This window comes from Macrobrachium nipponense, chromosome 2, assembly GCF_015104395.2.
Source record: "Macrobrachium nipponense isolate FS-2020 chromosome 2, ASM1510439v2, whole genome shotgun sequence".
Classification (NCBI taxonomy): Eukaryota; Metazoa; Arthropoda; class Malacostraca; order Decapoda; family Palaemonidae; genus Macrobrachium; species Macrobrachium nipponense.
The window spans coordinates 103,160,386-103,185,201 of record NC_087201.1 but is presented as its reverse complement, the minus strand read 5'-3'; the positions used below and the strand labels follow the sequence as shown (position 1 = coordinate 103,185,201).

The following is a 24,816-nucleotide window of genomic DNA, read 5'->3' as shown; positions in this document are numbered from 1 at the left end:
CGAATCTATTTTGAAACGTGTATTAGATATTGATAATGTTGGTTAAATGAAAGCAAGAAATATAATTAGCGGATTCCAAACCAAACCGGTGAAACGTCTAAAAAATAACAACTCACACATGAGCGTTTCCTCGTGCACGTCTCTACACACTTCTCCTTACTAAGGTTTTTTCAGGTGATCTAGTCTTGCATATCGCCTCAGTTTCCTGGCTGTTCTGTTGCACGCGGCCAATATCTGACTGGATTTTCTTTCCAAGTCAACTCCTATCTTGATCAGAGCTTATGAAAATATAGACGTCCGAGTAAAGTTCAGTTCAGTCCTTCCAAGGCTGTTCATTTCTGTATCTGGCTGACCTCCAGTCTAACTATTTCACACAACCTACTGAAAATTTAATTCTACCAGTTTTTATACCGTGAAATGTTAGGTTCAAGCATCTCCAGAAATGAAATGGCCGTTATTTTCAGAAGCTTAGTTCTTTTTTTTTTCACTACCATTATTATATACACTGGTCTAATCCGTGCTACCTTGAAAAGGCACTTTCTGTGACACAAGATGCTCTCTCTCTCTCTCTCTCTGACCTGTGTTCTGAATCTCGACCCGGACATGAGGGGACGTATGGACGCGTTCCCTTAAAATTTGAAATCCAGGGTGACTATGTTGACCTAAGCAAGTGGGTGGAGAAAGAAAAAGGAAGAAAATAGGAAAAAGAGGCATAAGTGCTAAATTCTGAGTCAAAATCCAGGCCATCAAAACTGGAAGGCCTCGACGAGGTAATCCTCACCCCTCTGGGATGAAAGCATTCATAAAATTTCTCGCAGTCCGTCTCTCCCTCTTTTATGGACAGTGTCCCGATGAGCAGGAGACAGAATCCTTTCTCCTCTCACGCCACTCCTAATATCTTTCAGATCATCACATCACAGTTGTACTGTGCGACGATCACAGAGGCATTCACTTTTCCACGCTTGTTAAACCCTTTGTCTCTCTGCTGACTTGATCAGCATGTGACATACTTGCTAGTTTTACTAGAATGTCGCAATAGTCACATTTAGTTGTAATCATTCTCTTAAATGAAGGACAAGTTTCTTCTTTGGAGATCTTTGGGCAAGACTATAAAATGGTAAACTATGACAGATATGAAGTTAAAGTGAATCCTGTTGGCTTTGCGGTCATTTTGGATAGAAGATAGGATCGAGGAGCTTCCTTCAAGCCCTCCATGGATGACCAACATTCGTCAGTCATGTTATTTGGTCGCTCACAGTCTAGGCATCAGAGAAAATCATTTTTTCACTAAAATAATTCGGTTAATGATGCAAGCATGAAATTTGGGACATATCTTCCCCATAGGCCACTTTTTAAAAATTACTGGGTGTCCACTCAAAATACCAAAATGGTTGCCATTTTTCATGATGGCCACTAGTCAAGATTTTAATCTGGGACTAGTGTGCCTCTGGTAATGTTTTTATGCATCTGACATTCTAGGCAGGATCACCAAGCAAGAGTCAAATGAATTTCTGTTAAAGATTTCATATAGCATACATAAAAAAGATGGCATCCAATATGGCAGCCAAAAACCTTAAATACCTGCATCTGAGGATTCAGTAGGCATGGAAAAAAATTTCTTGTTCAATGTGATAGTTTGCAAGTCTATATAAAATTTAGGTGATGATTTTATCTGTGATTTTAGATTAAAAGAGTGAAATGTCAGCACACAACCAGGGCACATTGGTGACTTCACTGCTGTGTAACTCAGCATGGGGTTCAGTGTCCGCTAATCTTGCTATGCTGTACCTAGCTTTGCTTTAGTATAGTCTAGTAGTTTAGTGTCCCAAATGCTGTCTAATAGCCTGAATTAACAGGAGGTGCCAGAACAGGAGAGCCAAGCCAAAGGTAAGTGGAGCTCTAATTGGCTTGTACATGTACTTACTTTGATGGTGTACTGACCACATGGGTCTTTAATTGCACTGGATGAATGGTCAGGCTAGGTGTAGGGGGACCGAACCTAGTTGTATCCCATACTTCAATGTGCATATCTGATTAAGTTGGTAAAAGGATAGCCCCTCGGCCTTAGTCGAGAGCTCATAATGGCAATTGTAAATTCAATCACAGGCAAGAGGAAGACCGTCCAGAGCAAATGTTGTCTTTGCCAGGAAGACAAGACAAATGAAGGTATAACTTCACCCTTGGCTTCTGTGCATCATACTCGTGAACATAAGGGTACATAATGATTTCAACCAATGTGCCATTGTTCCAAGAGATTGGCAAAATGTCGCTTAAAGGGGAACTTCTGGTTGCATTTTAACTGTTCTATATGTAGTATTATTCTATTTAATTACCCCTGGTGAAAAAACATTTTTGAAAAGGGCGTTTTCTTATCTATTACAGCCAATTTTCTATTGCACCATGCGTGACGTCATGTCGCGGTAGGCTCAGACAGGCGGAACTATTCTGAGGGCACAGCATCTTCAGATAATATTCTTTTTGGTTTGGTTTGTCAGCTGAAAATATATGATTGAAATGGTAAATAAAGAAGTAGCCTGAAGTAGACCCTCATCAATTCATGGACACGCGCACACACGTTTAGAAAACTGCCGTTCACCCCATCACACCACGCACATGGCGATTGACGAGAATAAATTTCAATTCAAATGCATTTCAAATGCATACAAGTGGAGGCACCATAGTATAGATATCGGTAGATAGCAAACTTATCTTCGTCGGTACCGTGGTCTGTTAAGAGGGAAATTAAGTTCCCAAAACATATATAAATTTCATAGCCATACCTAATAACCTGCTCCTAAAGTCATGTTTTAAATCTGCTGGTAAGAAATGGTCGGAACAAACAATGGTTCGCGTCGTAGGTTTTGATGTTGATAACCTCCCTTCGAAGAGCCATCAGCCAGTGACTTGATTTATCTCTATTTGACGGAATCCTGTGATATGATATACCTTTTGAACACTTGCCCGAAGTATTGGCATAACCAAACTGTAAAAAAAAATGGGATAAGGTACAGATTCGAGCAATGGCTCATTTTCGAGCTTATTAAAAGTTCTGTTTGACGAAATTTAATAGCTATTAACCAGAAGTTCCCCTTTAACTTTGACCCAGCAAAGCTGGACGAAGGCATTGGCACAGAAGCAACACTGCGACAAATCATGGCAAAATACCACACAAGCTGTAGGGTCAAGATCAATAATGCAAAAATTGATTGTGCAAAAACCCGAAGATCTCCAGTTGAAGGTAGTGAACCACAGGAAAAGCATGCTACACAGGGTCATATGAGTCACAACAATGAAGCATGCAATTTTTGTGAAAATGTGAACCTGCGACAAGTAATAACCATGAATCTCAGTAGGAGACTACATGAGTGCACCCACACACTAAATGATGGTAAATTATTGGCAAAACTAGATGCAGCTGATGCACAATTGCACATGAGCTAAAATACCATTTTGTATGTCTCACTGGCCTATAAAATAAGGAGAGGTCCCATCTTAGAAATCTTGAAAAAGAACAATGTCACAGTAAAGAATTAGATGAATATCCACTGATTCTATCAGAGCTAGTTAATTATATCATTGAATCCAGCTTAAGTTCAGATGGTCCTGCCACATTTCCTCATGCAAACATATTCCAATTACACCACATAGTGAGTCTACTCGAACTTGACATGTTCTCATGAGGAAACAGACAACCGCATGTTTGTCTATTCCAGATATGCTCCAGGGCAGGAGAGCAAGTCTATCATGGTCAAAGCTAATAACACAGATATCCTTGTCTTTGGCCTGAGTGTGTTCCCAACTCTTGAAGGCATGGATGGGTCTGCAGCAGCTGTGGCTCAAATTTAGCCAAGGACAGAGCCTTTGATGGAGTGGCATTCACAACCTTTAAAATAATGTTGGTCAGGAGAAGGCCAAAGACATGCTGTTCTTCAATGCATTGACAGGTTGCAATGCAGTAACTGCATAGCATAGCAGACATGGGACATTTTTCCAGAGGCCACTCCAGTTTTTTCCAAACTCAGCAAGAACCTACCAACCATTGAAGATGGTGATTTGAAGATTCTGTAGATATTAAGAGCTCTTAATATCTGCAGTCCGGAATTTATCAATGGGGAACTAGAATTTAAATATCAATCTGGTATTGAAAATAATTTTAAATTGGAAGATATTGATTAGTGTAAAGTTAGCACGAAAAACATTTTATTCATGTAAGGAGAAAAACAGAAAACCGGATTTTATATGTTTCCCATACCATCCCACATTAGAATCTATAGTCTACCCTCTAAGGTTACTTGGTTTTAGTACAACTTTTTCATATACTAGCACCATTGGAAAAACTTTAATTCATAATTGTCCGGAAAACAATGAGTCATATATAAGATCCCATGCATGTATGTATGATATATATAATATATTATATATATTATCTATATATATATAAATTTTAATATATATATATATATATGCATGTATGTATATATAATATATATAATAGATATATATATATAAATTATAATATAATATAATTATTACATATATTATGGATGTAATATATAATATATAATATATATAGATATATATATGTGTGTGTGTGTGTGTGTATGTATATATATATGATGATATATATATATATATGATATATATATATATATGTATATATATAATATATATGTATACTATAATAATAAATAAATATATATATATATATATATATATATATATATATATATACTATATATAATCTGTAGAATCCCGATGAAGTACCGGACATCGGTCCTCACCCGCCTGCTTCATTTCTTCAGTTCCCCAACGGTTTCAGTCGCCCGTGTGTGAGCGATTACAGGATTCAGTACCTGTCATTGTGGGACCCAAATGAATGACTCTACTGAGAACCCACCTTGCCGTGACGTAAGTCCTTGAGGGAAGAAGATCCTCCTCTGTCACTGCTCAAGACGTTTCGGGACAAGAGGAAGACATGAACTCGCGGCCCGATATCCTGCTTAGGACGGTGGGGAAAAAATAGTTCCGCTGGTTATCGTGTGCTCCAGGAGCGTCGTGCATTTCATTCTCATTGGAATGCTTATTATATGTCGTTTTCATCACGAAATCATTCTCATTTAAATTATGCAGGAAATTATATCGTGTCACGTTCTCTTGGTTTACAATGATTTGCTAATCGTTTTCAAAGTTACTATCATGCAGAAATTATATATATATATATATATATATATATATATATATATATATATATATATATATATATATATATATATATATATATATATATATATATATATATATATATATATATATATATGGGGATACAATCCACAATGAAGTAAAATCCTCTTGTAGTTTAAAATATATATCTCTAGTAAAGGATTAAAGCTTTCGACCATCAACTGTGAACAAGACCAAAGTTGATGGTCGAAAGCTTTAATCCTTTACTAGAGATATATAATTTAAACTACAAGAGGATTTTACTTCATTGTGGATTGTATCCCCATTTACTTAGAGGTACGACATAGTACCTGGCTTCTGCATATATATATATATATATATATATATATATATATATATATATATATATATATATATATATATATATATATATATATATATATATATATTATATATACATATATTATATATATATATATATATATAATAAACTCCATATATCATAATATATATAGATAGATAGATAGATAGATAGATAGTAGATAGATAAACAAAAAATAAATTATATAGAACAAAAATCGTATCCTAAAGAAAATACATAAATAAATGACTCCATTTTGATTCTCAAAGGATTATAAAGGAGAGTGTTTGACATCATTTTAAATTAATTACGATAAAAGATTTTTATAAATTTCCATTTATTTTGCTGTAGCTGAAGTCTGTATCTAGACGACATCTCTTTCATTTTTCTAAATATAAGTACATGACACAGGTACAGAAAAAGATGTAAGCATAAGCAACTAATTATATATATATATATATATATATATATATATATATATATATATATATATATATATATATACATACATACATATACATATATTGTATGTAGTGTTGCTGTGAGTAACATTCCTGGTGTGGGCCTCTGAGCTCGGATTCACCAACCGAGACAATCACAGGTTATTTGACGACATTGGTTTTAATAAATAAAAAATATACGTGATTTTCCGTGACATAAGTAATTATGAACCGGATAATTTCACGATCCTAAAATGACTGTCATTAATCACTTTACACAATGTATAGCGTCCAACACGTTAGTGACAAATGAAAGATTACAGCTGAAAAGAGAGACGAAATACTAACACGACGGTCAGCAAGATCTCATGAGTACTGAAACATTACCACCCATTTTCTTTGCAGCCTCTCCACTGGACTGGACTGGACAGGCGTTTGTGACCCAATCCATGAATCTGAAAGCACTGAAAGGTTATTTTCCACATAATCAGAACTTCCCTCCCTATTTGCAGAAGGACCACGCGAAGAAGAGGAGAATGTCAAGCGACATAGTGGCCATGGACATGGCCCAGCCGGAGAACGCGGCCTTTGCGAAAAAGAGTGGCTTCTTCATCAGCCGCGGCATGGCATGGTTCTTGCTGCTTCTCTTCGTCAGCGGCCTGCTGGCGACGGGTCTCCTGGTGTATTACTACGCCCCTGATCCCTATCCTTCGTCAGTGCAGGAGAAGCACCAGCAGGAAACACCTCGTCCTGGTGACGTAACAGTAAGTTTAGCTCAATATTTTTCTTCCAGCTTGACTGTTCCGATTGAAGACCAAGGAAGACACTGAGCTGCCATAGTCAAGGAAACGAAATCACAACAAGGTTGGCATTCCCGAACACAAGTGGATCTTGTTGGTGGTCATGAAATATAACCGAGCTCATTTTATGTCCTTCATTTCTATACTTGTTACTAAGAAAGCATGAGTGAAAATGGAGTTCATATTCTATCTATCCTTTCTTGACTTCTCTTACTTAAGGAGCAAAAGGGAAAACTACTTTTTGTAGTTTGCAAAAATATATAATAAAGAATGACTTCGTTGACTTAAGAGTTACTTTAATTTGAATTTCTTCTCTCTCTATACTCATCAAAACACCGTTGCTCTATCAGTGAACATACTATTATTAAAGATACACAAAACAATTTCTGGGTCCTTCACGTAAACTTATCAGCAGGTTCTAAATTATTTAAGTAATTTTAAGAGATGTTACTTGTTATTAGGAAATGCTGGAATTTCTTTATTACTTCGAATGTCTTAAAAAAAATAAATGAGTAAAAATCTGCCCTAACCGGGCACCTGAAACCTCCAAGACTAGGTTGACAGTAATTTCCCATGATAGTTCAGTCACCCTTCAGTAAAGAGGAAACATGAAACAAACTAATGTGTCTTCTCTTATTAGAGTGAAGTGGAATCCCCCTCAGCCCACAGGCCGAAGACGACGACTTCTACGAGCAGCCCAAGCACTTCCGCGCCTCCGTCCACGACCACATCAGCAGCCCCTGACAATGAGGAAGTGCCGGAGGAGGTGGTGGTAGAGAGGGGGAGGGAGGATGTGCTGGAGGGGGAGGATGGGGAGGAGGGTGAAATCATGCCCAGTCCAGACACGCCGGAGGAAGAACGACAACCGACGAAAAAGCCAAACGTGAGATTACCCAGATCCTTGAAACCCGTCCATTACCAGATCAAACTCCAGCCCTTCGTCAGAGGAAACTTCAGCATCTTCGGGTACGTTGAGATCGAGATGGAGGTCCTCGAACCGACGGCCGAAATCGTCCTCCACATCCTTAACATCGAGACTCATAATGACACAGTGAAGGTCGGTTTTGGTGTTCTGTAAAGCTTACTTTGCTGCAGCTTAATCTCATGTAACAGCTCAAAACAGACTACTAATTCCGCCTCTCTCAATTTTGAGTAATTTTTACAATATAGCCACACATTTTTTTTAAATCGTCTTTAATATGCAAAGGATCACAATACCTTTCGTTTACCTCAAGAATTTTACATTCTCAGTAAATTTCCATGTCGTAGAAAAACTACCCGATTGGTCTACCAAACACAACTTTGTCTGATCATTGGGAGGGTGGAACCTGAGATAGAGATGCACGGCTGGGTGTGAGTGGATAACACCATACCTGAAACCAATGAGATAAAGAAGGGAATTACAGTAGGAAAGGAACGGTGAATAGACTAAATTGGCTGGCTGCCCCTGTAACCACTTCAGGCTTTTCTGTGCGGACAGATACTAGGATTAAACTGAATTAGCTGTTCAGAAAAATGAGACAGTTCCACTTATTTGCCTTTTCATCACTTCATACATTTCTGTGACGGCACAGAATAGAATAACATAGAATAGAGCCTTAACAAATGATTTTTGTCCTCAGCTCCAACCAGCTGATAATCCGGGCCACTCCGGATTAAAGATTGTGAAGCACGAATATGACCACGAGAGAGAATTCTACATCGCCCATTTAGAAGAGCCGCTCGAACAGGGCCAGTATTACGTCCTTTCCATGAATTTCCTCGGATACCTCAACGACAAACTGAAGGGCTTCTACAGGTCGTCATACAAAGATGAGGAGGGAAACGAAAGGTAATTACAATGCAGGTGATCCGTCTTCGAAGTGTGTTATTTGACAATTACGTGCTGAGATATACATACAATACATACATATATACACATACATACATACATTTATACACATATATACAATTAACCCGCAAATATCACTCGATTTAATAACACTTGGAATCATATATATGTGTGTGTGCGTGTGTCACGCTGGGCGTTTGGAATAATACAAAACTGGCATTGATCACTCGCGTTTCCTGGATAACGTGAACCCTATTCTTATTATTATTATTATTGGAATAAAATGAAACCAGCTGCTTGCAGTTCGAGCTTCTCTGGAATAACATACCCATAATATGAGAATACAGCAAAATGTCGACCAAGGAGAATGCTAAAAGATAAAATAAAAATATAAAAAAATAAACAGACGAAAGCTTCCAGAAAAAAATGCCCTTCGGTGATAGAATCTACAATCGATGTATCAAAGGTATTTTTATGCTTGTTCCATTCCTTCATATCTATGCAAGGGTACAAATAGCAAATAATTTGTCAATATGTAAATTCCTCAAATATAACTGATGTTCAGTATTAATGTGTTTAACTTTTTATATGTTCAACCTCATTAAGACTAGGGCTTTTGTTCGTGATACCGTATAATTACGTTTCTTACATCAAATAAATTCTAACTGAAGAGAGAAAAAGAACAAGGCATGTTTCCATTTTCCCGTTTCCAAGCCAGGCAATATCAGCATAATGACTATCTTTAGAAACCCGTCAATATTCCATTCCCAGATGGATAGCATCAACGCAGTTCCAGCCGACGCACGCCAGGGCGGCCTTCCCCTGCTTTGACGAGCCCGGAATGAAGGCCACCTTCGAAGTGTTCCTGGGGCGCGAGGAAAACATGACCTCCATCTCCAATATGCCTTTGGCCGAGACCCTTCCTCTGTAAGTGACCCTCATTCATTACTGGGTGAAGTAGCCGTCAGGGTCGTCAAAGCGACAAATAAACACATTTTTTCAGGAAACTTCAATGACCGATCAACTTGCTTCTTCAATATAGAATTGAACGGAATATAAAATTTAGGCCAGGGGCAAAACGCTGGGACTTATGAAGTCATTCGGCGCCGAAACAGAAATTGACAGTGAAAAGGTTTGAAAGGTGAAACAAGAGGAAAACCTATAAGATGCACTATGCTTCGATTGTTAGGAGAGGGTGGAAAGTAAAATGGTAGAACAAGAATATGAACGGAGGTACAGTAAAAGGAATGAAAGGGGTAGCTACAAAGAACCATAAGTAATGCCTACAGTGCACAGCATGAAAAGCTATGGGGGCTTCTTCGATATAAAAGTTAGAGTGCAGATTAAACAACTAACCATATGACACATGTCTTTGAGTTTAAAACTGAAAGTTAAATGTCTGCAGGATTAACCAAACCGGTTGGCAGTGTTAGCAACTCTACAACTCTTTTTAGCTTTTGATCATCCACCGTACAGTATGCTTTTCTCATGCTGTTCAACTGGATTTTATTTTCTATTCTTTTCGTTCCTGGCTTGCTTTCAAGTGTTCTCATCTGTTATATAATGTCTGTAAAGATATACAAGCACATTGCTTTTTCTTGCCCTAAAAACACTAATGTTTATATATATTACATATATTATTCTTATTCTTTATGAGGCACACAAGTGATTTTTTCAATTTATTACAGAGATGACCAGGAGGGTTGGTACTGGGATCGTTTTAACACCAGCGTCCCCATGTCTACCTATCTGGTTGCCTTCGTGGTATCGGACTTCGTGTACCTGAACTCTACCACTGACAATGGCACCTCCTTCAGAGGTAAGAATATGAAAACATTCGTTGCTTTTTGCGGCCCTGCTCCGCTGTCTGTGGATCGCCTCTTTAACCATGTCCTTGTCGTCTAAAGCATTTACTCTCCAAAACACAAGTCAGACAACTACGCATAAGCATTTTGCCATCATTTATGGTAGTATCTTGCACAATTGTCCTCATAACGCGAGAGAAGTTCTATATTTGCCAAGGGCGTAACCGGGGACAAGCGGGTCCCCAGGGACAATAAGTTCTTGTCTTATTTCTTCGAGAAGTGTTCACAGATTAGTCAAATTTGCATGACGAATATAAGTGACAGTGCATATTTAGATGCATGTCAATCTTGCTTGAAGAGAACTTGCTCTCTGAGCTTCATTTATAGCGTATAAAACAGATTCTCGGTAACCTTGAGATGACTTCATCAAGGATGAATCGTATGAGGAGCTTTCGATATGAAAAATGATTGAGCAATGGTCTGGCTACCTTGAATAAATCCTTTCCTTGGTCCGAATTGTATACTGAAGCGACCTCCTTTACATCTGCCTATGGGCCGTTACGTGTTTATCTCTACATATAGTATATCTCTTTCGGCATGCATATGTATGCTTAGTTGCATATAGAGAAATGCACACAGAGAATGGCATTCAAACTTTCGTTAATTGGAAGGATCACACACACGCAAATAAAAATACTTACAAAATTCTCTTAGAAACATATTGGGACCAAATAGCTTTTGAGAATTTATGACTGATGAAGTACATGCGGGCGTAGACTTTGCACATTTGGAAAAGATCTAAATTGTCTGAATGACGGTAATTCTTCATCGGAGAATTTTTCTTCATCACGTGTACACAACAACAAATTTTGTTCTTTAGTTTACCGTAGTGTTTGATCGTTACGTTCAATATTACTGCTTTTGTGCATTCACTCGTTATCCTAGACATGAAAGATAAGCAACAAACTATGTGTGACCCATGTTATTGCACCATCAGTTGTATACATATGTATGTACAAATATATATATAAGTACTATATGTAATGTATGTAGGTATACTACTATCACATTACATATCATATATTATATATATATATATAATATATTTATATATATACATATATATATATATATTATATAATATATATATATAGTATATATATATATATATATTGGGATATATCCACATAGGTATGTATGTGTGTGGAAGCAGTTCAAACAAGTAAAAATATTTATAATTCGTGGACATGCCGCTTACGATAACATGCAGGCACGAACGAAAAGATAATAAAATTATAAAAAGCAGAAATATATAATTAAATATGGCTATGTTACAGCTATAGCGCATATTACTTTTACTGTTAATCATATGGATGTTCTCTAGAACAAAGAAAAACCTGAAAATTCTATATTACTATTGCATTTTTATATAAATTTGTCCAACCTCCCCGTAACACTGCATAATATAATGCTAATAACAATGTACTAAGATAGAAATCAGACCGGCTATTAACACTTATACGGGCAAACATTAACCGACACATCATGTAAGCTTTTGAAAATGCATACCAGATATATATAATTTTCTCATTCGTTTTTATAGTGTGGGCTCGTGAATCAGTTATCGACCAGGCGGAATACGCTAACGACATTGGACCCAAACTGCTATCATACTTTGAGGATTATTTCCAAGTGCCTTATCCTCTGCCAAAACAGGACATGATTGCTCTGCCTAACTTCTTAGGGGGAGCCATGGAGAACTGGGGGCTCATCATCTACAGGTGAGATAATGACTACCTTCATGAAATGTTACTATTTCTAGTCGTTACTGTGACAATCTTCCTTCCATATGGCCTTTCTTATCAATGTCACTCTGTATCATTAAAACTATTTAGCATGAGGTGCTATATTTACTCTTTGAACTGCCATGCACTGCTTTCTTGCCTTGCTAGACTTGTGGTAATCACTCGTGCCTGTTCTCTCAACGTTCAGAAACCGACTCATCCATGTGGCCAGAATTTTCGAGAGAAATCGCCATCTAAAGTTCTGAAAGGGCGGCTGAAAAACAAACATTCCAGGGTTAAATGAGAAATACTATGCATCACACCAAGCCTATATATCCTAATCTTTCATTTTACCAGAACTCAAGTTAAAATCTGTTCCCCTCTTCATCCTTATGCAGAGAAACCTCCATGCTATTCGACCTCGAATCGTCAGCCGCAGAGAACCAGAGATGGGTGACCCTCGTGATGGCACACGAATTGGCCCACCAGTGGTTTGGCAACATCGTTACCCCGAAGTGGTGGGACGACCTGTGGCTCAACGAAGGATTCGCTTCTTTCGTGCAGTACATCGGGATGGACCACGTGAGTATACCAAGTGGAGGCTGGGCCAACTGAGGAGGCTAGCTAGCCTTCAGCCGAAAATATGGTGGCTTGGTGAAATGTCACGAGTTGTCTGTCGATAAGAGTGAGGTCCGCGAGGGATGATTTATGCCAGTAACTGTGATTACAGCACTGATTGATAATTAAGACTGAAACTTCTCCGTTATGTAATGGTATTTTAGCTGACCTCCAGTATTTATCAAGGTATGAGATTCAGTCAAACCCAGACCATATAATAATAATAATCTAAAATGAAAAACTAAGTGACAGCGAAACCACCTTCAATCTTCCAGGTCCAGCCAAGTTGGAAAGTCATGGAACAGTTTGTCATCGATACCCTTCAGAGCGTCTTTGCTCTGGACTGTCTGGAATCTTCCCACCCCATCAGCCTGAAAGTGGGAGATCCCGACGAGATCAGTCAAATCTTTGATGGCATCTCCTACAACAAAGGTACCATTCCCAACCTTTCATGTCTATTGGGTAGGAGAGAAGGAGGGGGTAGTTATGGAAAGGTTAGGTCACAGTTTAATGTAAAGAATAAAAACTTATGTAATGAGTCTTCTACAGCTCTACCTTCGACTTACTTGTACCGGTCAAGCTGTGATCATGTGATCCTGGAACTAAAGATAAAAAATAAGTATCCGATTGCAAAGCTTCATCTAAAGGACCGAAAGAAGTCACCTTGCAGCTACCTCAAGGCTGCCCTTGAAAAAAGTTTAAGCTATTCCTGCTTTCTCTCTTCAAAATTGCTGTCCAACTGTCTAACAATGAATTCTTAGGGCAACTGGAATCTTTTTTCCATGTTTCATCTTAAGACCCTTGTACTTCATCTCCAACTCCTTGTTTTCACTGTCTTAAACGATGAATAGGAGTCATGTTCAATGGCGTCATTCACAACTGCTCACAGTTTCTTGAACTAAGACACTCTTCATACCCAGCTGTTTGCATCTGACTTTTTTTCTCTTTTCCCTCATACTGGCACTTGACAAATAGCTTTTGTATAAAAAACACATTCACAAATCTTTTTACAAAACTACAGGATACAGCAATATTCTTATCACCCATCTGATACAAAGTATTTTAAAGTTAGGAAGAATTATGTAACTCTACAAAGAATAAACAAATTAATTAATTGATGTTTAAAAAGATCATGTAGACCATGGAGAAATTAATATACCCTAAAAACCGAAGCATTAAATTCGACTTGTACAAAATACACGGGTTAGGACAGTCCTTTAACCCGTCTTACCAACAAGAGGTCTTGTGTTCGATTCCAGAGCAAGCAAGAACGACCGAGGTCCCCATTTTGTCAAATCTTACTGTGTCTGGACCCAGGCACTGACTTAACTACTATGGCTGGTCACTTCTTGTGGGTCATCCCATGAAGCCTGTCCAGAACTGGATGACTAACACATCCTGCTGCCCCCTTCTCTAATGTGTGCGTGTGTATGAATATATATACATTATATATATACATAACATAGCATATAAATTTTTCCTCAAAGAAAGGGTGACTCCAGAAGGGTTCTCTTTCCATAAGTCCTGAACAATCTCTTCATACATTCCCACCTTAGTTTCATGGACGCTCCAAGTTTCTTTTTTGACACCTGTCTTGAACACCTTTCTTAATGCCTCAATCATTTCTATCAAAAACCTTTTCTACGTCCATATAGTATACTACAAACAGCCTTTTCCCTTTGCTTCTATACCTCTCACATATCTTTCCAAACAACCGCTTCATCCGCATACCCTCCTTCTCTAAGCCCTCACTATTCTCGCCCTGTTAATCCTTTTGTCAACTACCTAATTTTCTCAAAATTTAGAAACTTACCGAGTATCTAAGTAGCATCATGCCCCTATAATCCTAACATTCATTTCATCATCTGTTCCTTTATGAAATGGAACAATGATCCCATTTACCAACTCCTTAAGGACCTTTTTCTTCTCCGGACAGACCTTGCAAACAGCGGTCAGGTCCATCCCACTAAAGAACCCATCAACACCCTGTGCTTTTATTCTATAACTCCTTAATTGCCATCCTTATACAAATATAAATGAGCGTGTAACTATTAATGAGAACCTTTGCTTAAAAATAACGCGAGAATACTGTTCTTCTCTCGCCTGCAGGTTCTTCAATCATAAGAATGATGATCCACTTCCTCACCGAAGCATCACTGCGGAAGGGTCTCACTAATTACCTGGAAGAATTGTGAGTATCTAGGCCCATTCATTAAGTCATGTTAAACTTTTAGTTTAAGTACAAAAAATGCTTTTGTCATTTTGTGGCTAAAGATAAAATATATAGGTGTAAGCAGTCGACAGAGAATGAGAGGTGATAATATCCCATAAACGATGATAAACCGCTAAAGGCCAATATAACACAGGGCCTTGGCAAAAGATTTTATTCCTAGTCTTGTACAAGGAGCCAAAAAGCCCAGTAACTTGAAAGCAGACTTAACCAACTGAAGAGCCATACCGCTGAAAGGAAAATTAAGGTAAACAGGTTGAAAGGTGTAACAGGAGGAAAACTTCGCAGTTGCACTCCGAAACAACTGTTAGGAGTGTGTGGAAAGTATGATGGAAGAAAGAGAATATGAACGGAGGTACGATAAAGGAATGAAAGGGGTCGCAGGTAGAGGCTGAAGAGACTCTGGAAAGAACTCTAAGTAATGCCTACTGTGCACAACGTGAGGTGCATCGTCGGCACTACCTCCCCACAGGGTGTGCTTTGGATCGTCTGTCCAGGAGATACCCGACTTTTGGGTGTCAGCATCTTCTGGTTTTCTACCAACCAGGCCATGACTTCAACATATTTATCTTGAATATTCACAAAATAACTCTGGCAGTCAGCATAGCTGACTTCCAGTTACGCATTCGAAGACTACAACATCTGCCAGAAGCAATTATGAAATGAGTCACTCATGACAAAAAACAAATGGAAGGGGCTCATTCAAGGAAAGCGGATCCGGCTAGAGATTCAGCTGAGAAGTTGTTCACAAAATGCCTTCCCTCCCTCGCATGATGGAGAAATATTTCTGGGAAATGGTTTGCAGACCAGACCACCACCCACCGACAGCTATTTTGTGTGTTTGTTTGTATGGTGGTTTTACGTCGCATGGAACCAGTGGTTATTCAGCAACGGGACCAACGGCTTTACGTGACTTGCGAACCACGTCGAGAGAGAACTTCCATCACCAGAAATACATATCTCTAACCCCTCAGTAAAAATGCCAGAGAATCGAACTCGGCAGGCCAAGACCATACCGATCACGCCACTGAGGCGCTCTATTTAGTGTGTGACGTCGATGCTTTTCTCTAAAAACTCGGCGGATCAGCCCCGAATGAAACTGAATTATCTCGATATGGCTACTGTGAAGGTTGCATTCAAATTCACTTCTTCAGTTGTATTTTCAATGAAAATTATACTATTAATGTAACATTACACCTTCTTGACTAAGTTTAAATTAGAAGAGAGCTCTCGAAATTCGTGTAATTATTTTTGCTCTTTTTTTCCCGTAAAAAGAAAAAAAAATTCTGCATTTTAGATGAAGAAAGCACAAAAGAATTATCTATACACATACACACAATATATATATATAATATATATATATATATATATCATACTATATATATTTATATATATATATATATATATATATATATCTGATTTTATCATATTTGACGTTCTCTTCCAGCAAGTACAACAACGCAGAGCAAGACGACCTGTGGAAGTACCTGACGATGGCAGCACATGAGGACGGCACTCTGCCGACCGACCTGACGGTGAAAACGATCATGGACACGTGGACGCTGCAGATGGGTTACCCAGTCATCAATGTCACCAGATCTCCCGACGGAACCACAGCGACTGTGACGCAGGTAAAAGAACGTTAAACGTTACGCATGTTCAAGAACGTTATATGGTAAACATGGAAAGAACGGGCGTTGGTGTCATATTTTCACGGAAATACTGACAGTAATTTAATGGAGGACTCTAAAGCCGGAAGGAAAATCAGCAAAATTATCCGACTGGTTGGTTGATTGGTTTTATAAAGTTTAGGTGTAACACCAAGGACTTGGGCAGCAAAGGCCATTCAGCGCTTACTGTATGACTTTATGAAATTATAAGACGTGTTATATCAAATTAAGCAGGTTTATTTCTCTGAGATAATTTACTATATTTTGAAGTGGAGCATTTTCTCCCAATAGTTCTTCGAGTGGTATAGTATATTATGTTGTTGGATCTTCGTTTTCTTTCGAATTTATGGCATTCAGTTAGCAGATGACAGACTGTGACCAGAGTACGACAATGGTCACAGTAAGGGGGCTGTCTTTCCTCGCCATCAAGGATTTTTGTGTTAAGTATGTATGTCCTATTCTTAATCTTGTTAATATGACATCTTCCCTTCTTTGACATTGTTGTCTATTCCAAGATATTACAGATGATTTAATATGCTTTAATTTATTATTTAATTCTAGTCATTCTTTTTCCCATTTTGATTGATAGTATTCATTTATTGCTGTTTTAATGTCATTGTAAGGTATTTGTATTTTTTTGATAGACTCCTTTTTTACTGCTTTTTCGGCTTCTTTATCCACCTCTTCATTACCCTTTCTGGCGTAGCAAAAAAGAAAAAAAACATTGTTAAAATATTTATGAGCTTCCGAGGAAGTCAAGTATACAATTTTTCCATCAATGAGATATATACACGCATATATATATATATATATATATATATATATATATATATATATATATATATATATATATATAATATATATACATATGTATAACTGAATCACGAAAGTTAGGAACGTGATAAATCCATAAATAAAGGTATAATCCACGAGGGAAAATAAACAACGGAGTTTTCCGCCAGATCTTTCGACGTTCAAACGTCCTTTACAGCTAAGTAAAGGGCGTTTGAACATCGAAAGATCTCGCGGAAACTCCGTTGTTTATTTTCCCTCGTGGCTTATACCTTTATATATAATAATATATAAATATATATATATATATATAATATATATATATATATAGTGTTCATGTAATATTAATGTGTGTGTGTATGTATGCATGTATGTATATGTTTAACTGCATTACGAAAATTTGGAACGTGATGAATATATAAAAAAGGCAAAATCCAACGTGGGGCCCTATGATAGTAAAGTAAGAATTGGGGTACAAAATTGGAGACTATGGCGGAGGGAGCATGTTCGGAAGGTGTTGAGTTGGTGAAAGGGAGCAAGGTTTGAACCAGAAAATAAAGAGGCTGATGTCCCAGGTGATTAATATGCAGGAACAGTTGGTCGCAACCCAGGATAGGGAAAGTAGATTACTTGCAAGAATGGAGGCAATTGATACGAAAATGTGTGCGATGGCGAAGAAACTGGCTGAAGTGGCTGAGACTGAGCCCGGTGTTGGGCAGGGAAGTGGGCACGCTGAGGCAAAAGGTGCTCAGGAGAAAATCCCGAAGAAGGGGAAGGAGTTGTCCAGTAAGAGTAAGGACAGTGTGAGTGAGGCGTCTGGAAGTGATAGGGATGACAGTAATAAAAAAAAATAAATAATAAAAAAAGAGGGTAAGAAGAAGAAAACACATAAGGGGAGGGGTGTGAGGAAAGAAGAGTCTAAGTTTCCGGATTTTCACTAAAGAATATATTAAACATACTGATACAAAGAAAATATCTATAAAGTAACTCATTTGTAATAAGTCAGTGAATTTATTTTTAAGGTTATTCTTAAACATTTTACTTATACAGGGGTTCAAATAATACAAGCCAGAGCTAAGGTTACAATTACAAGTGGAAGTAAGTTGTATAATGGCTTAGTAAAGGACGCGAGTCCAAAGGCCTCGCTGCCATTACTCGATCGTCGCATTTTCTTTCATGGATTTTGCCTTATATCTTAATATATACTTATATATAATATATATATATATATATATATACTATATATATATAATATCTATATATGTATGTATGTATGTATGTATGTAGTAGTATGTATGTATGTATGTATATATATATAATATAATATATATATATATAATACATGTATGTATAGAAATAGATATACTATTTGTATATATATACGTATATATAATATATGTATACATGTATATATACTATATAAAAATACGTATATATATACATACATATGTATATATATAATATATATACGTATATATATACACATATGTATATATATAATATATATTATATATTCAGTGCATTTACATAGTGAAAAAATGCAAACTAGTACAGAAATTGTGCAAGGATGTTATTCTGAATGAAATCAAATTAGGACAGGGAGCTATTAAGGGTTTCGGGTGATTGCAGGAGCGATACCTCCTCAACAAGAAGGACTCCCGGGACGACAGCAAGTACAGCTGGTGGGTGCCGTTGAATTACGCCTCGCAGGGTAACCCTAACTTCACGGTGACGAGCCCCTTGGTGTGGATGAAGGACTCCGAGTCCGAGATCACCGTATCTTCGCTTCCCTCGGGTGACGAGTGGGTGATCTTCAACGTCCAGGAGACCGGCTTCTACAGGGTCAACTACGACGACGACAACTGGAACCTCATCATCGAGCAGCTGAAGGCGGACCACGAGGTCATCCACACCATCAATCGAGCTCAGATCATCGACGACGCCATGGATCTCGCCCGAGCAGGTAACTCCTCCCAATGCTTCCCATCTGAGCAGCTACGTCTGCACTATTTCTGCGAGGGCCGATGGGACAGGCAATTTCATACAATTATCTCTTCTAGATCTAAAAAAATCATAAAATTAAGAAAAACAAAATACCTAGTAAACAACAAATGGGAGGCTATAGCTATACTCCCTCTTCCTAAAAGAGAGAAAGTTAAAAAAAATAATCCTAAAATGAGAGAATACTCATTTACCAAATTGATAGACAAGGTCATTACTGTCGTTCCTTCAACTTTTACCACTCTTCCACAAGTGAAACCAAAGCGTTTTCATTTCATGGTAGCGACAGTCAAAGTCGCGCGACTTCTATGAAATTTCGCAATAGGACGACGTTCTATTAAAAGCGCTTCCAACCCACTACCTACACGTACTTAGAACAAAACAAATGACCTCAGAAAGGTTCTTTCTGTGGGACCTGATTTGCAAATAATTTTGACGGAATTCGTATTGAATCTGACGACAGGAAAAGAGGGCGGAGCAAACTCCCAGGACGTTCTCTAGGAACGTGAGTCTGCTAGTCCCAGATGATCTCGCACCAGCTTCATCAAACTGAATCTCATTTGATCTGACCCAAGTAATGCCCTCTGATAAATTTTACTTCTATTTGCTTCTCTTACAGGAATCACTGTTGGCACAGCAAAGCTAATTGAAAGCCTTATCTTTTTTATACTAATTAACCCTACACCAACAGTTATTCTAAATAATTTATTTGACGTAAAATCCACTTTACCTCGAAACAGGAAAATACTGACGTTTGGGATTTGAATTATTATAGAATGTACGTGAAAACCTTCAATGTAACACTTCCGTTTAATACAAAAACATTTCATTTTCACAAATGATTTGGCTATGGAGAAAGAACGTTCACAAAATGCAACAGATATAGTCTAATCTAAGACAATGTTGTTATTAAAAACAAGTGGGAAAAGTAGTAAAATTTTGAAAAGGACTAAAAGGAAAATCATTATGTAAAAAGGGGGGCGGGAGCAAGTATGAGATTTCGGTATTAAAAGCTTTTCATTAAATTTGTACTTGTTAGGAACTTACCGAAGATGCCAGCCAGAAGTAGCCGTGATATTGCAAAGGAAAATTAGATAATTATTGAACATTTTGAATATTCTGCTAATCTGGCATCAGAACAGTTCAACTTGTGGTGGCAGTGCTATTATTTCAGCGAGTGGCCTTTTGTTGATTTGATGTGACTTGGATTTATGAAATTTAGGCTGTGAAGCCAAGCACTGGGAAACTTTCAGCCATTCTGCGCTGGTGCCTTTCTGTCACTTCACTGATAACTTTTCCTTGCTACCTGTTGATCCAGTTACGTTATTTACTGACTCATGTTCTTATGAAATCATTCTGTTGTGTAAAGACAGTGTTTAATGACATCATGCTCTTTGGCAGGTCATCTGAGCTACGAAATCGCCCTGGACATTTACACCTACTTGGGGAACGAGACAGAATACGTACCGTGGAAATCTGCTGTCAACAAACTGGAGAGTCTGGTGGAACTCTTCGAGCGCACTGGCGGGTACGGAGCACTACAGGTAATAACTGGGCAGTATGAACAGCATATCTTTTTGACCTTCGAGTCTAAAATATGTACTGAGTAAACAAGAATGAATGAATAAGTTCCAACCGTCTTGCTGAAAGTTTCCATACCTCAGTGTAACAACAGATAAATCGCGAGATGTTTCTTTGAACAAAGCCTGCTGCAAAACCAAAACGAAGTTGGAGAAAGTGATAAACTCCACAGACGGGAAATTATAGGAATCAGGGAAAACAGCAAGACAAATAAAACATCAGAAAGAAAAATAACAAAATGAGAGAGAATTTAGATTGGCCACTTGCCTCACTGTCAGTCTTCAGTTCCATATATATATATATATATATATATATATAATATATATTATATATATATATATTATATATATATGTAGTATTGTATAATATATATAGATATATATATATTCTATTATATATATATATATATATATATATCTGGATTTATCATCTCCATATTTAAAATTTGTAATTTTCTTAGTGTTTGTTGCTACAACAGCCTTCTGTGTACTGAAAGTCCGACAGCCATTATCAGACTTGTTCTAAGCAATATTAGCCTACAAAACTGCAAAGCTAACCTAAGGAAGTCTTGTCAGTGACGACACTAAAACAGTGTCGAACCCATTTTCCAACAGACGGCCAACATTTTCAATGCCAATTTGCAAGTCAGCAGATTTTCAAACGATGAAACCATTGTTTTTGCCGTTACTAATCTTTTAAAATACCACCATCTGCCGAGAAGTTCTTCGATTCCGTTTGACAATAATTCGTGCTATTTCTATCATATTGCCTGAGTCTTACGAAGACACCACAGTTCAAATGGCTAAATTTGCTTCTAGAATATTGGGTACAAGTTTCAACGTCATAAGTTCTCTTCATCTCACTCTATAGAGCATAAACTGGAATGTTTCTGGAGATTTCTAATTTGTTTCAATATTTCCACCACTAATGAACAAAATTTTCCATATCTTTCTAAAATATTGTCAATGTATGAAGAATGTTTCCAGTTATATTGAAAATCCTTCTCGTGTTTTTTTTTTAAAGAGTATTTTCATCTATTTTGGCAGAGCTACATCAAGGACATGATCGTCCCGTTGTACGAATCAGTCGGATTTGAACACAACGCCTCCGACAGCCTGCTGACCCAGTTCAAGAGGAAGACAGCCCTGTCATGGGCCTGCAGGTTGGGCCACCAGGACTGTCTCGACAATTCCGCTGCTCTCTACCGGCAGTGGATGGAAGACCCTCAAACCAAGTAAAGCAGCCAATCATGAATTCTTTGTTTGTAACCCTCTGCTCTTGTTTATTATTAAACAACAAATAATTATGATTCCTTTAAGAGTAGGTTGGACAGCTTATATAATTAGAAACACCCCATATAACAACATGAAAATAGCGCGACTTCTCGTATCTACAAACACTTTCCATGACATCCGAGTAACGGTTTAAATGAAAAAAAAAATGGTGATCGCTAAAAGCCATATCGATTGGTTATTGTTCAAACTTTAAACTATATAAGGGATTTCCCCCTTCCGTAAAAGTTGTTTACCCTCTATGAAAAATACACAATTTGCTTTTCAATGACACAGATAACTGTTCTTAAACAGCTTTCTTCGCTCAACTAATTAAGGTGGTTTCTTGACGGCTGATTTACGCCAGTGATATTAAGAGCAACAATGAGATCCTCCAATTTGGTGGAAAAACGTGGACGCTATTTTTAGACCTAAACTTCTCCCAACTGCTACCTGGTTTGAAATTGCATTGAAATGCTTTCTGAAAGACGGCTAAATAAGTCTATAAGAAGCATGTCCAACGAACAAACATAGGAACCTCATCCGCACGATCTGAAGAACATCCACATACAAGATGTTTACCATAATCTTTAATTATTTCTTGTTTATTAATTTATCTGCCTACTTTCCAGCACCATATCCCCAAACATCAAGGAAACAGTGTACTGCAGAGCCATTGAAGCTGGCGGTGATAAGGAATGGGAATTCGCCTGGAACATGTTCCTAGAAACAACAGTTGCCTCGGAGACGCTCGTGCTCCTCAAAGCGATGGGATGCACAAAGAAAATCTGGCTTCTTTCAAGGTGGGCTATTTTTTATCATTTACAGAAAATGAAAGAGAGAGAGAGAGAGAGAGAGAGAGAGAGAGAGAGAGAGAGCACGTCATACGGTTTATCTCTTATGGCAAACAATTTGTATCTGCTCCATTCGCTAGCTATGATGACTAACCATGTTTTCCGGGTGGTAAGCTGTCCTAGCAGCAACTCCGTCTCAACATTCTACATTTATAATTACTAATAATGCATTGTCTTGCATATTCTTCACACATTTGACAGCTGATTAAACCACACTGCTTTCCAACATATTTTGCCCCATCTGTTGCGAAAAATGGGGAGCACTCGCACGAGCAAGATCCCGAGTACCCTGTGCCTAATAAATAGTACTATGAACTTGGGGATGTGACCGCTGTTTGAGTGGGATATCCCGATGGTAACCTTGGCATCACCAATTTCCCTCTTAATTCCTCTGTTCACTTTGTTCAGAATCTGAGGTCTTATGATTAGCTTCCCTATGTATAAAATAGCTTAACTACAGCCTTCCTCAAAACCTTCCATTCACATACATAGCCTTCTATTTATATTTCTCCTGGCCTGTTGAAGATCTCTCAATACAAAAGTAACAGACATTTTCATTTTCTTCCCAACGTGAATTTTGAACTTACTGGAACATTAAACATATCTTCCCCTAGCCTCAAGGATTTTGAATTCTCCTCTATGATGTCATTTGTCAACAAATTTTTCTTCCAGCTTCGACCCTAGTTCGTAGATTTCGCCGAATTCTGTGGACCTAGTTTTTCTTTGACTGCTTTACTTCCTGCTATGTGTCATCGCTATCTTTGCACACAGCCACATACCAAAGTTTCCTATGCAAGGAAATAAAACACCCTTTGAAACTCTGTAAAATATAAAACCTTTTTTCCTATGACTGCTACATTTTATTTTTGTAAAATAAAGGTGACCGGAGATGAAAAAAAATGTTTAGAATAACGATTAAAAGTTGAAAAGCCTTAGAACACGCGATTGATGCTGTTTTAATAAGCAAAAGATCGGCGTCTGGTAAGGAGCTAGGCTCTGACCTGGCTAAGGTCTGGTGTTCTTCTGAGGCTGGGCTGCTGGGTTCAATGCCTTTTGAAGTTTCCTCCTGGTAAACCACACCTCCAGTCTCTGTGGGGGTAATTCCAACAACCCATGGGAGAAGAGATATCTTTTTCAAAAGAAAAGAGAATGGATTCCTCCAAAGTGGAGGGGGCAACTTGTATAAGACATAGATGCATTACACTTGGGTAAAAGACTTTACTTTTCCTTGGTTCTAACTTAAAATCTTGAACAATATGTGTTATATATATATATATATATATACATGACCTGATTTTAGTCATTTGTGGGTTCGGGATATGAGGGGAAAACAGGTGAGAGATAAGTTTACCTGCAAGCGATGTAGGACATTTAAAAAGCAAAATAATAATCAAAGAAACATCAAACACGGGTGTATTCTTCTTAGCTACACAGGTGGCCTTTACTTGCTATTATTTCGTTAACTATACTAGTGCACAACCACACGGCAGGTTGGACTGTTATTGACACTACATGACGATACACGTCTTTGTGGTGGCCGACGGGACTACCCGCTAACGAACTGATTTGACTCATCTGCAGCCTGTATCAAATGCCT

The 24,816-nt window shown here is 37.9% G+C and overlaps 1 protein-coding gene across 3 annotated transcripts in view; it reads left to right on the top strand.

The window, feature by feature from the left end:
* Nucleotides 1-24,816, top strand: part of LOC135220868 (aminopeptidase N-like) — a 72,584-nt gene that overhangs the window by 44,596 nt on the left and 3,172 nt on the right. For all 3 annotated transcript variants that reach the window (XM_064258455.1, XM_064258456.1, XM_064258457.1), the window contains 14 exons: nucleotides 6,495-6,746; nucleotides 7,423-7,839; nucleotides 8,405-8,613; nucleotides 9,385-9,540; nucleotides 10,302-10,432; nucleotides 12,022-12,199; nucleotides 12,601-12,784; nucleotides 13,096-13,252; nucleotides 14,930-15,011; nucleotides 16,498-16,681; nucleotides 19,142-19,475; nucleotides 20,915-21,057; nucleotides 22,141-22,328; nucleotides 22,998-23,168. In XM_064258455.1, the coding sequence (XP_064114525.1) occupies nucleotides 6,495-6,746; nucleotides 7,423-7,839; nucleotides 8,405-8,613; nucleotides 9,385-9,540; nucleotides 10,302-10,432; nucleotides 12,022-12,199; nucleotides 12,601-12,784; nucleotides 13,096-13,252; nucleotides 14,930-15,011; nucleotides 16,498-16,681; nucleotides 19,142-19,475; nucleotides 20,915-21,057; nucleotides 22,141-22,328; nucleotides 22,998-23,168 (2,786 nt within the window). The remainder of the gene's footprint in view (nucleotides 1-6,494; nucleotides 6,747-7,422; nucleotides 7,840-8,404; nucleotides 8,614-9,384; nucleotides 9,541-10,301; nucleotides 10,433-12,021; nucleotides 12,200-12,600; nucleotides 12,785-13,095; nucleotides 13,253-14,929; nucleotides 15,012-16,497; nucleotides 16,682-19,141; nucleotides 19,476-20,914; nucleotides 21,058-22,140; nucleotides 22,329-22,997; nucleotides 23,169-24,816) is intronic.